We start from the raw sequence: 16401 nt of genomic DNA on the forward strand, positions 1-16401 counted from the left end.
AGGAAATGAAGGAAACCATTGAAAACCAAAAACTGGAAAAGATATAATTGAATGTGAGGGTCATGTTCCAGCCTCGGTAAGCAGAGAATTTGGCAGCTCTGATCAAGGGGTTCTAGAGTTAAGGATAGAAGAAAAGGGCTATGGAATTTGCCTTCATGACTAAGAAAAGCCATTGAGGCCAGGGATGTGTCAGCCGTATACCTGAATGGAAGCGTAGAGAGGCTGCTGTGTAAATCTGAAATTGAAGCCTGGATTGCCTTGGAGACACCAGTGATGAAGATGCCAAAGCCATGGGATTCCTGCCAAGGAAAGCTGCTAACAGGGAGTGGAACCAGCCCAAGAGGAAAAAATGTATTGCAGTTAACAAAGCTGAAAGGAATTGAAATCTGAAGAGCAATTTGACACCAGGTACGGAGATAGAGAATTTGGAGTTTGCCCAGCTGGTTTTTGGTCTTGCTTTGGTCCAGTATTTCCTCACTGTGCTCTGCTCCTATGTTTTGGAATGGTAATGTATATCCTGTGCCATTATATGTTAGAATATGTGATCTGTTTTTTGATGTTATAGAGGATTAAAGACAAGAGATTACATGAATCTTGAACTTTTAAACATTATTGAGACTCTGATAAACTATGGGGGCTTTTAAAGTTGGACTAAATGCATTTTGCATTATGATACTGTTACAAGCTTATGGTGACAAGAGTGGAATGTGGTGGTTTGAATGTAATTGACCCCAATAACCTCACAGGGAGAGGCACTATTAGGAGGTGTGGTTTTGTTGGAGTAGGTATAGCCTTCTTGGAGGAAGTATTTCACTGTGGGGCTGGTCTTTAAGTTCTCATATATGCTGAAGCGTCGCCCAGTGTCTCAGTCCACTTCCTTTTGCTTCCAGATCAATATGTAGAACTCTCACCTCCTTCCCCAGCACTATGTCTGCCTGCATGCTGCCATGTCCTGCCAAGATAATAGACTAAACCTCTAAAACTGTAAGCCACTCATTTGAATTTTTTTTTTATAAGAGTTGCCGTGGTCATGGTGTCTCTTCACAGCAACAGAAACCCTATCAAGACAGTGGGTAATGAGCCTATTTCAAGAGAAATTAAGTTGAACAGAGTGTTCTCAACAACATGGGCTGGGCCCTCCCACTTATACCATTTATTAAAATGCCCTACAGGTTTGCCTATGACATGGTCTTATGGAGGCATCTTCTCCATTGAAGCTCCAATCTCTCTGATTATGCGTGTGTGTGTCAAGTTACATAAAACTAGCCAGTACACATAACTAATATGCTGTGACATGAACAAACCAGGTGACCTGGCTGCATGTTCCACACTTTTAACCACTTGGCTATTGGGACATTCTTTGTAGAAGGAGCTAAAACTGATGACTTTTCTGTTTACAACACGCCACTGAAGAGTTCTCTACTATTATGAATAAGATCTAGAATAGTGAACTTGATTCATCCCAGTCTGTAGTTAATTCATTCTGATTACTTTTAAAAATTCTTTTGAGATTTTCCTGCAACATAACATACTTAGTGAGCTAAATTCAATGTAGATCCAGCCCTTAAAATTAGAAGTACAATATAGTTAGCCCATCTATCCTTTGTAGGTAGATGAGAAAAACAATTTGTTTCAAAAAGTGCTCAACATTTATATCATGTAACACTTTGAATGTGTTAGTTGTGTTTGTGTGTGTGTGTGTGTGTGTGTGTGTTTTTTGTGTGTGTATCTGCATTCAAATTTTAGGGCTGTCCATGGCTACTTCCAAAGTCCTTCAGTAGTTGGGGAATACAATATGCTGCAAAATGAAATCTCTTTAAATCTATGTGAGAAAAACATTCCACCCTAGTATAATATGATAAAAAAACATGGATTACTTAAGGGTAAAGTTTGTATCAAAACCTTTTATGCTTCTTTAGGAAGGTCATGTATTTCTTACTAGCTTTCTCTGGAACAAGAATCATATACAGTGACAATAGTGATGAGCAAGAAAAACAGCAGTGGACCAGGGCAGTTCACGACCTTAGAAAGCATCCTGTTTTCAAGGTTGAGGGAAGTTTACCTTCTCAACTACTTGGTTCGAACAAGTGTGAATGCTAACCTTGAACTTCAGAGGTTTTTAAAAACTGTAGGAGTTGTGTTAGCAGTGGTCACTAATTTGCACACAAAACACTATCAAAGACACTTTCACCAGCATTTAAGGGAACACTTATGCTTGGAAGGAAAGCAACTCAGTTTACTTGATTTGAAAATGCACAATCAGCATATCCAATATACTTATTTTTATAACTGACCAAGAAATTCTTTTAATCCTAATCAATCATCCCCTGTTTACTTTGGCAAGCTGGGGGTGACAAGAAAACATCTGTGGGGCATAGCTTCTAAGTTTGTGAAATTTGCTTCTTTGTTCCTATTTAGACCAACTTTCCAAATGCCACAGAACCTTGATTTTTCACCATCTCCAAGAAAACAACTGAAAAATAAAACCCTATTATTTATTAATATAAGAACAATTATTTGTTAATATAAAGCAGGGAAGCACATATCTTAGTTAAGGGAGCCACCTTAGGATTGGCAAGAGACTTGAACCTAGAGTGGCTCCCAGGAGCCCAAGGCGATGTCCCCAGTTAGTTCCTTGGGCAGCTGAGGATAGGGAACCTGAAATGACTCTATCCTATAGCAATACTGACGAATATCCTGCATATCACCATAGTACCTTCATCTGGTGATGGATGGAGATAGAGACAGAGACCCACACTGGAGCACTGGACTGAGCTCCCAAGGTCCCAATGAGGAGCGGAAGGAGGGAGAAGATGAACAAGGAAGTCAGGACCACGAGGGGTGCACCCACCCACTGAGACAGTGGGGCTGATCTATTGGGAGCTCACCAAGGCCAGCTGGACTATGACTGAAAAAGCATGGGATAAAACCGGACTCTCTGAACATGGCGAACAATGAGGGCTGATGAGAAGCCAAGGACAATGGCATGAGGGAGGTTTTGATCCTACTTCATGTTCTGGCTTTGTGGGAGCCTAGCCAGTTTGGATGTTCACCTTCCTAGACATGGATGGAGGGGGGAGGACCTTGGGACTTTCCACAGGGCAGGGAACCCTGACTGCTCTTTGGACTGGAGAGGGAGGGGGAGAGGAGTGGGGGAGGGGAAGAAGGGCGGGAGGAGGGGGAGGGAAATGGGAGGCTGGGAGGAGGCGGAAACTTTTTTTTTCTTTTTCTCAATAAAAAATAAAAAAAAGAAATAGCTTTTTTTAAATTAAATTTGATGAATTAGAAGACATTTTAATTTGTAAAAAAGGGGGAGAATTTTAAATTATTCCAAGGCATTTGATTATTTTTGCTCTTAAAGGATGAAGACTTTTTTTTAACAGAAAGGTGGTAAGTAGAAAGTATATACTAAACATAAGCAAAGGTAGACTCCTTATTTCTCTCTCTCTCTCTTTTTTTTTTTTTTTGGTTTTGTTTTTCGAGACAGGGTTTCTCTGTGGCTTTGGAGTCTGTCCTGGAACTAGCTTTTGTAGACCAGGCTGGCCTCAAACTCACGAAGATCTGCCTGCCTCTGCCTCCCAAGCGCCACCACCAACCGGCCCTTATTTCTCTTAAATGTGCCTTATAAATATATAACCTCAAAGCCTGTGATCATTAGTCTTTTGTTTGGTGTTCAGGTACTTTATCTTGGACAATTTTAACTGTTCTTGCTATTACACTCTTGTGTCTGATTGAAAATATGGAGGGCTGCAGTAGAACCAGCAAAAAATCATGGTACCTGAAATTTTCTGTGAAAAAGTAAAATTTTTGTATTTATTTGTATTTTATTTTTTATGAGTGTTTGTTTGCATGCCTGCATGAGCACCACATGTGTGCTGGTGCCCACAGAGGCAGGAGGAGGGCATGGGATCCTCTAGAGCTGGAATTACAGGTGGTTGTTAGTCACCCCGTGAGTGCTGGAAACCAAATCTGGGTCCTCTGCAAGATCAACAAGTCGTCTTAACTGCTGAGTCTTCTCTTCAGCCCAAATTTTGTATCTTAAAAACATTTAGTTTATTCATAAAGAAGTTTTCCTAACTTTATAGATATATTACATCTTAGGTAGTCCGCATAAACTTTATCTTTTCAGCATCAAGAATCAAATCATAGCTGTCTTCTGTAGTTTTGCATCGAAACATTCTGCCCAAGGGTTTCGAACTTCCCCTTGTGAATACCTTACACAGCTTTGTCACTATCTTCTATTACATAATGTATTTCTATAGTGTTTGACTTGTTTTTCTAAAAGGACAGTGCTTCCTGTTCTTAAACTGTCAAGTTGTTACCAAGCAGCTGTGTCTAGGCGGGAGCAAAGTTCCATGTGAATACCATCCTTATATAAACACATTCTCAAACACCTTCCTGAGTGGCCTTTATTTACTCTCCATCAGCTGAAGATAAATGACTGAGTCCGAAGCAAAGGGTAAATATGTTACTCCCCCACAGCCATGACCTTTTACCCTTTTAGTGGCAATACTGTGATGGAAATAATCCACAGTGGCTTAGTATGACCCACATTAGTTTCTGCATTCCTGGGCTAGCAAACAGCACTGATTGTCCTGCCAGTGAAAATAGGGTCCAGGCAGAAGAGATTCTGAAGGCTGAATGATTTTCTCAAATTGCTAAGATAGCACATTATTTTACAGCCAAAATTGCATTTAGTGATTGCTTCATTCAGTCACATACCTGGTAAGTCAGAAAAGAGAAGGATGCATTCATTGAAGCCATTAGCCAAGAGCCGGTCCCGCAGCTGCTGGAGGATGGCTACTCCAATACAGAACGGGAAAGAGGAATTTCCAAGTAGCAATGTATCCCAGAGGTGGAAAATTTTGTGCAGTGGAAATACATCTGTAGAAAGAGTTTTAAAAATGTATCTAAACAAAAACCAAATTTCTCAAAAATAAAATAGCTGCACTGTTAAAAATACAACTATTATTACTTCAAGGTCAAGGCTGTTGTTTAAGAGCAAATGTGTTAAACTGTGTTGAGAAAATGCGCGACTGTAAATTTTTCAAATATTTTTATTTGTGCATGTGTGTGTGTTTGGGTGCATATGCACATGCACATACATGCAAGTGGCTATGGGTCAGTCTATGGAGAACATGAGACCTCCTCAAGCTTGACTTACAGGGAGCTGTGAGGCACCCAATAATGGTATTGGGAACCAAACTGGTGCTCTGTAAGAGCAGTGAGTTCTCTTAATGATTCAGCCAATTCTCTAGCTCCTGATTCTATTAATTTTACAGCTTCCTTTAGTAAACTGTTAGCAGATCAGTCAGACATTATATTTTCTGACTCCTATTAACAATTTATATGTATTTCAGAATTTCTCCCAGAACTTTCAATAACATTATCCACACAAGTTTATATCTGTAAAAGAACCTATAACATTTCCATTGTGCATCATATAACAACTGCTTTATTAAATTCCTATCAAAAATCTATTATTAAAAAAGTAACTTCTTTTTCACTTAATAGTACTGTGAATATCTTTCTGTGCCCATGCAGGAAGACTGTTTCATGTCAGTTCACGTATGTGCACTGCGTTTAAGCATGGATGTCCCCTTCCATTATAGCCACACTGTAAGTGATTGAAGCACGACATAGTCATATAATATGATTAATCTCTAGAGGAGTCCCAGTTAGGGAGTAAAACCACGAGTTAATAAAGAACATCCAGAAAGCAAGCCAATTCATTTGAAAACTGGCCTCAAAAGCTTGCTGTAAATACTAGAGTTGATGCTAAATTCTCTTCTTAAGAAGAAATAAAGCTGTATATGACATGCAAAGACTTTATTCCTTCCCAATGTTCTTTTTAACTTTCAAGGCCAGAACACTTGAAATCACTGTCTATAAATTACATCATGTCTGAATTTTATAAAGATGCACATTACATTTACTTAATATTCTCATAAACATTAAATTCTGAGGAAGAATGAAGCACTTTAGGTAACATTAAAGGGGAAATGGTAAGAAATGGTACTTACGAGTGAACATGGTAAGAAACCAAGGGATAGCATAGAGCTGGGAGCAGATCAGTAGCACAGGACATGGACGAAGAGAACAGAAAAGGCATAATTAGAATGATCATCATCAAGCTTAATAGTTTAAAAGTTTTGTTATATTCCACTAAAAAACATGAAAAAATGAAGGTAACTAAAGTTATTATCACAAATACATTATTATATTTTTCAATGAGTATGCTTATGACCATGGCCAAATCAAATGCAATAATAGTACATAAATTAAGTGCATAGTTTTAGCTATGGAAAAATTATTTTTCAGATTTTAAAGATCCTTACGATAGTTAATCTTTGGTGTCAAGTTGACAGACTATTAGGATACACAGATAAGTGAGTACACATTATTTTCGGATGCCTCTCTGAGTATGTTTTCAGGCGGAACTTTTGAAAAGTGCTACTTGGACTGTTCTCCAGTATGAGTAGGCATTACTCAGTCCATTGAGGACCCTGTAGAGAAGGAGTGAAGGAAGAATAAACCTGCCCTCTTTGTTCTGCCTCTCTGCTTGAGTTGGGCATTTCATTTCATCTGTTCCTGAACTTGGATTGGACTATTGATAGCAAGTCTTAAAAATAAAGATAATTTGTGAGTGAATGCAGGCTACAATTAAACAAAGGCTTAGACTACCTACTTAGGTAAACACCCTACTTGTACCTATCAATTATACATTTATGAGGGAGTAGCCTGCCATCTTGGCATTGTATACACAAGAGTATGTATGCTATCAAAAGGCCAGTTCATTATAATATAAATACTATAACAAAACAATGAACAATGATTTCCACATCATCACTGGCTTGAGCTGACAGGCTGAGAACTCTTTCCAGAGATGTTGCAAATGTAACAAAGGGAGTTCAGAATGATATGTGGCTTCAAAGCAATTAGTGTGCAGTATACAAAATAATGCAATCTAGGAAAAGTATAAATTCTGTATCTTAATTTAAATTTAAAGACATGGGGTGATTTAATCACATTACTTGACCTTTATTTTAAGGACATAACATCAATTATATTACCACTGACCATTTTGATGAGAGTCAATTGTTTGTCACTAAGAATCATTGAATAAATTTTATTAGTGCTACTACTACCCTTTGCATAATTCATTCCGAGCACTTCTGTTCATCATCCAACATAAAATGTTTGTTCTGCATGCAGAGGAACCAGATGTGTTAAAGAGACTGAAATACTTTGTAGCCATGTGGTACAACAGCAGAGGTAGTGGCTAGGGCATTAATGGCAAGGCTGTAAAAGCTGATGACCTCTTTTATCAAGATGGTAACTTGTGGGTGTAAAGGTTACTTCACTCTTCATTCAATAAACATGGACTGAACACTTAACACATGCCAAGACTGTTGGCAGACACACAGAATAGGGTAGTGACTAGGTTAGTCATAGTTCTAAGATCTATGGAGCTGAGAGTAAAGAGCAACATTTACTCATTTCGTAGTTTCTCATTTCATTCCAATTGGGCTTTTGACAGTACCCACCAAAGAAACTGTGCCCTGGACACTGATGGCTTTCATGCTATTAAATCTTTCTGTTCATCTTTTTTTTTTAAACCACTCAGTAAGGTCAGACATTGTTGACCCCTCCCAGTTTATGTGGCTTCGAGACAACATATTCATCTATTTTTCTTTCATTTAACTTTTTGTTTACTGCTGCTTATCCATTTTTTGTTAGTTTGTTTGCTGGCTTCCCCCCTTCCCCCATTAATTTCTTTTCATCCTTCTGGTTTTGAAATGCAGGACTGTTACAGTTCGGTTCCTAGAATTATTTTTTCTATTTTTCTTCGAATACTAATTGTAGTATGAAAATTGGCATATTTTCAACTCTACCCCAAGCCCTCGCCCATAAATTCTAAACATACATTTCAAAATGCCTATTTATATCTCAGTGTATATGTCAAACATCTATCATCCATCCATCTATGTATCTATCTATGTATCTATCTATGTATCTATCTATGTATCTATCTATGTATCTATCTATGTATGTATGTATCTATCTATCTATCTATCTATCTATCTATCTATCTATCTATCTATCATCACTTGAACTCTTGAGACTTCCTCCAAACTCTGTACCTCCAAACATATATTTCTACATCCAGTTAAGAGCACCTTTTCCTTCTGCTTGCTAAGATTAAAAACAATTTTGCAATTGTTCATAACTCCTCTCTTCTTAAACACCAGCAGTCTTGCTGTTCTACCTTCAAAATACTTATCTGTGAGTAATAAAAATTCCTTATTACCTCTATTGCTAATATCCAGCTCAAAGCCTCCATATCTCATGCCCTTCTTGTTCCACAGCTATGATAAACCTACGTATGACATCCAATAAGGTGTCAAAATGATCTTTGTTGTGATGTTACAATGGCTTCTATTCAAAGTCATCTTTTTTTTGTGCTAAAATAAAGCCAATGGTGATGATGTATCCGCAACACTCGAAGTCTTCTCCCCTCCATTTCCTGTCATCCATGTGACCTCATGTTTTCTCAATGGGCTCCATTTACAGTGGATAGTCCTTCAACATCTCTGGTATATATTAAAATTTTTTATGTTTAAGAATTTTCTCAGGATGTATACCATCCAAGTACCTGGAGGCCAGAGGAGAGAGTCAGATCCCCTGAATTGGAGTTACACAGGATTGTGAGCCATGATATGGTGCTGAACAAAAAACTTGAGCCCTCTGCATGAGCTCTTAACTGCCAAACCACCTCTCCAGACCTATTATTTATCTTTTATCATATAGTTCACAAAAATATGAAGGCACAGATTTTTGTCTTTACCCTTTAATGTATTCAGGGAAGAGAATAATACATAGTATATAATAGGCACTGAACTATCAGTTTCAACAATGAAGGAAATTCAAAATGGAGATATCCAGAATATAAAATTAAATACTCCTAAGATTCTACTTTCCTGAGAAGTGTTCTAAAAAGCATTAAAGGATGAGGAAATGACCCAATCTGTAACTCCTCTATTGCGAAGAACATTTTGATATTGACTATCAGGAGTATTGGAAGCATCATCAAATCTACTTTATAAGACACATACTTCAATAACACTTACTTTTTAGAGTGTTTACAATTAGGAGAATGAAACTTTCTCCAATGTTATTAGAACAGTGATAATTCAGATTCAATTAACATATTTAAGATAACTCAGTGACCCTAAGGTAAGGTTACTAGCACCAGATACTTCTTACCAATAAAATTAAGACCAGGGAAATATAACGATACTATGTGAAACATAATTCCTCTATTGTTTCTCCATTATTTTTCATTTTAAAATATTTATTTTTTAATTTATTTTTTGAGGGGGTGTTTTGGATTTGGATTTTGAGCCAGTAAAATATTGTGACATAAATATATCCTTAGCCTTCTTTTAACATTCTATTTTCAGGCTTATTTTACTAAGTTGTCTAGGCTGCTTCCAAACCCAAGACCCTCTTTAACAAAGGTAAGTCATTTAGCTTTTGAAACTTTTGCCTCAACCTCCCAAGTAGCTGGAATGACAGACTTGTTCTATGAGGCCCCAGCTTAATTCATATCCTTTGTCTTAAACAATTTTTCAAACTATTAGTATAGTTTAAAATAGAGTCTGATATACATAAAGATACTGGAATAAGATACCTTTGAATAACAGATTTTATTTTTAATGTCTCTAAGTATTGAAATATTTCATTATAAATATAAAAATACATGATTATTCAAGTTAGAAGCTAAAAAAAAAATCAATAAAATGTTGTCTATGTTCAGAGTATTCTCTGGATCACAGATGCTAGCCTGACTTGGCAATGGACTTGTCTGTAGCTAAGTAAATGCTGCCCCCTAGCAACAGCCAGTGAGAACTGACAATATTTAGCCAGTGTTCCCCTAGCAACAGCCAGCAAGAACTGACATTTAGCCAGTGTTCTCTGTACTGTGTAACCCCGACAAAACCAGAAGCCAGTGGGTTCATAAATACTTTTCTGTGTTATATATTATTTGAAAAATAGAATATAGTTCTTGCAATTATAGATATGTCACCTTCTAAAATTCTATAAATATTTTCTTAAAGTATTTATGATTTCATTAAAACTATGCTGTGAAATTTTATTTTAGTGACATAGGAATTATTTTATTATCACCAATAAGTTATGTGTAATTGTGTTTAAAAACAGAAGAGTGGCAAGAAAACAGAAAAACAATGGAATGTCTTTGCTACTCTAAAATTGTCTTGGTCCATTTTGTATTCCCATGACATAATTTCCCAGACTAGGTGAATGGTGAGAGTTTTGTCTGACTCACAATCTTAGGACCAGCAAGCGTGAGAATCAGGTGCATCTGGCTAGGAACTTTTCTTGTGCCAGGACACCTGGGAGAAATACTGGTGAGAGTGGCGAGCAGTAAGTGTGGGAGAGAACGAAAAGAGAGTGTCAGGATTGATTCATAACAATAAAATAGTCTGTGAGATATATAATTCTCAAAAATTGAGGGTAGCATCCTGTGTTCTAGTCACTGTTTTTTACTGGGTTGACATTTATGCTAACAGTGCAAGGGTTCAAGTGGATAAAACAGCAGAAATCAAGACAATGGCCCCAAAGTGTAATAGTTATGTTTGTAAAGGGGTAAAGTTATGACTCTAAAGTTCTTCACTAATGTCTCATGAGATGACTTGGGAGGCAACTGTGCTCTGCACTGAAGTGTGAGGAGGAGCTGGGCAATCACCTGACATAAAGGACCATAAGGTGTTTTATTCAAGAGACATTGTTTTTACTTGAAACAATGACAAAGAAATAATGCTTTAAAGCTTGGCTATTTGGTCAATATTTCTCAAAAAAAATGAGTAAAATAAGCCCTTTACCTCAAGAAACATTTGAGCTGAGATAAGGATTATAATACTACAAAAGTAGCTGGAAAGATGGGTTAACAATTAAGAGTATGTTGTCCTTCAGGGGGCTCGTGAATTTGGTTTCCAGCATCATGTTAGGCAGCTCAAAACCACCTGTAACTGAAGTTCCAGAGAAACCAACACCTCTGGTCTCCATAAGAACCTGCACATACCAGTTGGTGGTGGTGCAAGTCTACAGAGTAAAATCCCAGCACTCAGGAGGCAGAGATGGGTGGATCTCTATGAGTCTGAGGCCAGCCTGGTCTACTGAGCTAATTTCAGAACAGTCAGGGACATACAACGAAACTCTATCTCAAGAAACCAAAAATAACCCCCCATACACACATGCACATATCCCTCCACAGAGAAACATACTCAAAAATAAAATAAATTTAAATGAATATTACAAGACTGCTTTCTAGTACTTATATGACCGTGTGTGTATGTGTGTGTGTATGTGTGTTTATGTTTGTGATGTATATGCAAGTGGAAGTTAGAGGCTGACACTGGTACCTTTTTGTTTGTTTTTGTGGCAGGGTTTCTCCAAGTAGCCCTGGCTGTCCTGGAACTCACTCTGTAGACCAAGCTGACCTAAACTCAGAGAGCTCCACCTGCCTCTGCCTCCCAAGTTCTAGTATTAAAGGCAAAATCCACCACTGTCTGGCTGACACTAGTATCCTGATGCAGGCTTTCCCACTTGAATCCAGAGCTTGCTGGTGTGATTAGTGTAGAATGCCTTGTCTCTGCTTTCTATACACTGAAATTACAGATGGGTCGCCATGCCAAACTGTCAGTTAAGTAAGTGTTTGATATCCAAATTCTGAACTTCTTGGTTGCACACCAAACACTGTGCCCTCTGAGCTACCTCCCTAACCATTTAATGACTTTGTTATATGATCAGTGATGCCATTAACAAATATGATTATTATGGATTTCGAATAATGAAATGTTTCATAGTTGGTAAATATGAAAACTCAATGAACCAATATTTTCCAGGTTGCAAACACATAACATTACAACATCATGCATGGGTGAGAAAGACATTGAAAATCCAAGACAAACTAATGGACTGTAATGGAACATGGGATGAAAAATTCACTGATATAGTTTTAGATAGTATATTTCAAGTCAGCTTACGGCACGCTGAAATGCTTGTAACCAGAACAATGAGCAGCCACAATCTGAAGGCAGAAGTAGATATGAGAACCCTGCTGTTTTATTTAGAGACTTAAAAAAATAAAACAATAACGCTTTTCTATTTTGCAGGAAACAATTTTTTTAAATATACAACTTTAGTTAACAAGTTATTATTATTAATGTTTTGTTGATTTTTTTGTGGCATTGTCTTGATAGAGCCCAGATCTTGACCTGAACTCCTGAGACCCCCAGGAGCTTATATACCACGACACCTAGTTAGTTGTTATCAGTCTACGTGGCTCCAAAGTATCTGATTAATGAAATACATACACTAAACTCCTGGGACTTATCATGAATTTTAAGAACACACAGTGACCCTGAGTTGTGAATAGCTGTGAAAAATCGTATTCTGTTTTCCTTTACTTGTCCTTCAACAGTACGAGCATACATTGGATCAGAAACTCTGCAGATCTGGTATTCAGCTGAGGATTTACTGAACAGCACTTGTTAGATATTTAAATTACAAGTAATTCTTTTAAACAAAAGCTACTAAACTATTATTTTGTTTTCCCTGGTAGGAATATAAGCCTTTGGTGTCTAAGGTTTGGGCCCTTTCTACAAGGTAGCAATCAAGCTTTACTATGAAATATAGCCTAGTAAGTTATTTGCATTCAAATGCCATAAGCAGTCTCATCACAGCAGTTAGACAAAAAAACACCCTTTAAGGCTGCAGATATTCTGCAATGGAAATCTTACCTTGTGATATTCTAAACTAAGCATTATTTTCCTATTAATTATATTTATTTAACTATAATAAATTATATTATAATTTGTTTAATATATAATTATAAACAAAGTATTATATTTCCTGCCATGTGTTTTGATAAAAACAAACAAACAAAAGCTCATTGTCAGTAGTCTCTTTGGACTAAAAGCTAAAACTTCTTAAAGGCCAGGGGAAAAAAAATGAAGTTAAAAATATTCTGTGCTTTCTGTTGACATATAGAAACTCAGCTAAAGATGATAGCTTTTAAAGAGGGAGAAAATTAGTAGTAGTGTGAGCATCTTTTTATTACCTGCAGTTAAGTGAAGATGCTTAACCACTGTATCAATGAATTTGTTAGTGTTATCTTCAACCGAGATAGGATGATCAAAGGACATAAGCTACTGAGAGATAGTGTCACTTCTCTTAATGGCCACCTTACAGTTGTTCATAAGCGGTAAGCTGAATGCTATTCTGAACATTGTAGGGAAAAAAAAAACTGTTCCCTTAAGAATGAGGAAGCACGCTTTCCTATTTTCATTTTTAAGGACCCAGTCTATTTATAGAAGCAGAAATGCATCAAGAAAGAATGATAAAAATCACTCTGGCCCCAACTTCTCAAAATACACATTACCTACTCTATTTATATGTAAATCACATAACTGCCATGACTTAGATAATCTAAGCATCACATCGGTGCACAATATCCAGCTACTTAAGCTTCAGCACTGCTCTGTGCTTACAGTTCTGTGACCCATAGCAAATGGAAGGGAGCCAGAAATCACAATCTCTTCTGCAAGAGGAGCTGCATTTCAGCGGTGGGGGATTAATGAAGGCTTGCTTTGATAGGATTAATTCTTGAGTGGGAACTCAGTTTTGGATCTCATTATTACTGAACCCACTCTTCATGTAGATGAATCCTAGCTCACAATATTCCTAGAGGCATAGTCCCAATGTTCTCAAAAGTAATTTTAAAGGAAAAATACTAAGTAGAATAATTGAAGAGGAAAAAAAAAAGAATGCTGCATATACATGCTCCTGAAATGCAAGTAAGATATGATTAGAAATGTCAGAAAAATTCCCCATCTCATCACACACCACCCACAACTACTCAGTGTCAGGGAGCCCTACATTTAAAACGTCAAATATGGTTACAAGGTTAAATTTTGTTCCTTAAAAAAGCTAACATATTTTTAAAATTTTAACTTTCATCTAAAGTCTATTTACAGTATTTTCTCCATCCCTACTCTTATACATCTACCCACCCTCTCTCAAATTCATGACTTTTTTCAATTATTATTGTTAAATACACACATATGTTATTGATTCTGGGTTACTAGTGCTGAGATTCTCATACCCAATCCCCCCAGGCTAGCGCCTAAAAGTAGGTTAAGGGTGAGGGCAAAAACAAAACAAACAAAAAACAGAAAAAGAAAAAAAAAGCTGTGGATATAGAGCACGTAGGAAAATCCATCTCCCACCTAAAGGAGCCCTTATCTTCCCTGGTGGAGGTAGTCCTGCAGAACAGGACGGGATTAGAGCTTCTCTTCTTACAGTAGGGTGGGCTCTGTGCAGTGCTAGGGGAAGAATGTTGTTTCTTCACAGATCACTCGGGAATAATCAAAGACAACATGGCTAAAGCTAGAGGACTGGCAAAGGGGAAAAGAGAAGGCGAGGCCAGCCAGGGTTGGTTTAAAACCTAGTTTAATAGGGGCAATAGTAACAGGGTAGCCATCTGGAAAGTACAGATAGATAACTGTAGAACATCCCACCCATGTCAGCTGATGAGAAAACTTGACTAGCAACAGGTGAAGGTGAGATTTTAAAAACTTTGTGAAAAGTCCCTAGGCACAAGGCAATCAGGATTCAACCATTACCCCAAACCCTGCTAATAGAAATTTCCTGGTTTTTGCCTTTAAATAATGCTCCCTAGAAGGGTGGGGTACCTCCTCTCACTGCTGTGCTAACAAGATCCCAATCAGTTTGCTTTTGCATTTCAAAAAAAAAAAAACCCCAACCTTATGAAATAGATAAAATCTGCAGAAGCCTCCTCCAGGAACTACAGGAAGACAGGCCCACTGCCCTGGAAACATGGGTAGCTCACTAAAACCATGGTGCCTGTCTTGTACTACCGTCCATTGATCAGGTAGTGTCCCCAGGGCCCTCAGTGGAGTTCCCTTTAGGATCTGCTTTGTCAGCAAGGGAAAATAAACACATAGTTTGAGGTCCAAGCTGCTAGGAGTGGGAAAACCCTTTATCTGAGTCCTGAGTTTTCTGGTAGTGTCCAGGAAACAGTAATAGGCTAATTTATAATCTTGAAGTAGGATCAAATCAAGTTTCAAATATGAAAGGATTCCTGACTCAATGTCAAAATCAAAGCATATTTTAGCTTCCCGTTTAAATTATATAAAACACTACTAAAATGTTTAAAAGTGGATTTTCCACTTAATTTTTCATAAAATAATCTTCCTGTTACTATCTAAAGTTTTATTTCCATGTTTCTTATCCTTCCTAAATTGGCATAATGAATGAATACTTAAGTTATTGCTTATAAACTTGTATTTGATAACCCATTATATTTAAAGAGAGAACAGTACTAGTACATAGTACATACTCTACTCACATTTTGTTTTAACAGTATTTTGTTTGTGTTTATTAGTTTTGCTTTCCACTTTTTAAGTCATTTAGAATTCAATTTTTTATTTTACTAAAAGCTAAATATTTTTCCTTCGATGTTTTCCTAGTAACACCTATATTCATGAATATGATTAAGGATTTTGATAAAACTACATGTATAGTTTCATTCATATTAGTCTACATATTTTATAACAGTCTATGACTTTGAAATGATGTTACTTTTCTTTGAGTTGTGAGTATATTTTAGCTAATTTAAGTTTTTTGAAAATAATAGTCCTCGTTTCAATCTGAACTTTAGTCACTATTATCCTCTGTCCTCTCTGAAGCAGAAGATCACCACTTAATGGAGCAGTCATTTCCTTTATAATGCTACAGTTCCAACCATAAAACTCAATCTAGTATCATCTCTCAAATTTATACTGTAAGGTAAGACATTCATTTAAAATTTATATAAGTGAAATTTAATAAATGGATACAGTTTGCTTCACAGAATTTTTTGTTATTATTGTTTTGTTTTTGTTTTTTAGCTCAGTGATTATAGCTTTGTACTGTTTGCATCTAGTATATTCTTTTTAGTCCTTACTAAGATTCACATTCAAGCTGGCCAGTGGTGGTGCATACCTTTAATCCCAGCACAGAGGCAGATGGATCTCTGTGAGTTCAAGGCCAGCCTCATCTACAAGAGCTAGTTCCAGGACAGGCTGAAAGCTACAGAGAAACCCTGTCTTGAAAAAAAAAAAAATAAAAAGAAAAGAAAAAATAAAAAAAAAAAGGATTCACACTCAAAAGCTGTTTCTTTCCAAATCTAGTGGCACGTGCCACTGATAATGGGGGATGATACGGTAGGTTTCCTGAAGCCAATACAAAGAGCAATAGAATTGAAGAAGGTAGATTGTTACCGGACTGGATGCCAAGGGGTAGGACCAAGGA

The 16401-nt window shown here is 37.1% G+C and overlaps 1 protein-coding gene across 3 annotated transcripts in view; it reads right to left on the reverse strand.

The window, feature by feature from the left end:
* The window catches only part of Tbck (TBC1 domain containing kinase), a 140195-nt gene that overhangs the window by 58463 nt on the left and 65331 nt on the right, over positions 1–16401 (reverse strand). For all 3 annotated transcript variants that reach the window (XM_041649645.1, XM_041649626.1, XM_041649635.1), the window contains exons 21-22: positions 6024–6060; positions 4723–4884 (exon numbers count right to left, since the gene is read on the reverse strand). In XM_041649645.1, the coding sequence (XP_041505579.1) occupies positions 4723–4884; positions 6024–6060 (199 nt within the window). The remainder of the gene's footprint in view (positions 1–4722; positions 4885–6023; positions 6061–16401) is intronic.

This window comes from Microtus oregoni, unplaced genomic scaffold (genome assembly GCF_018167655.1).
Source record: "Microtus oregoni isolate MIOR12 unplaced genomic scaffold, Mior012 000000F_ref0000247, whole genome shotgun sequence".
NCBI lineage: Eukaryota > Metazoa > Chordata > Mammalia > Rodentia > Cricetidae > Microtus > Microtus oregoni.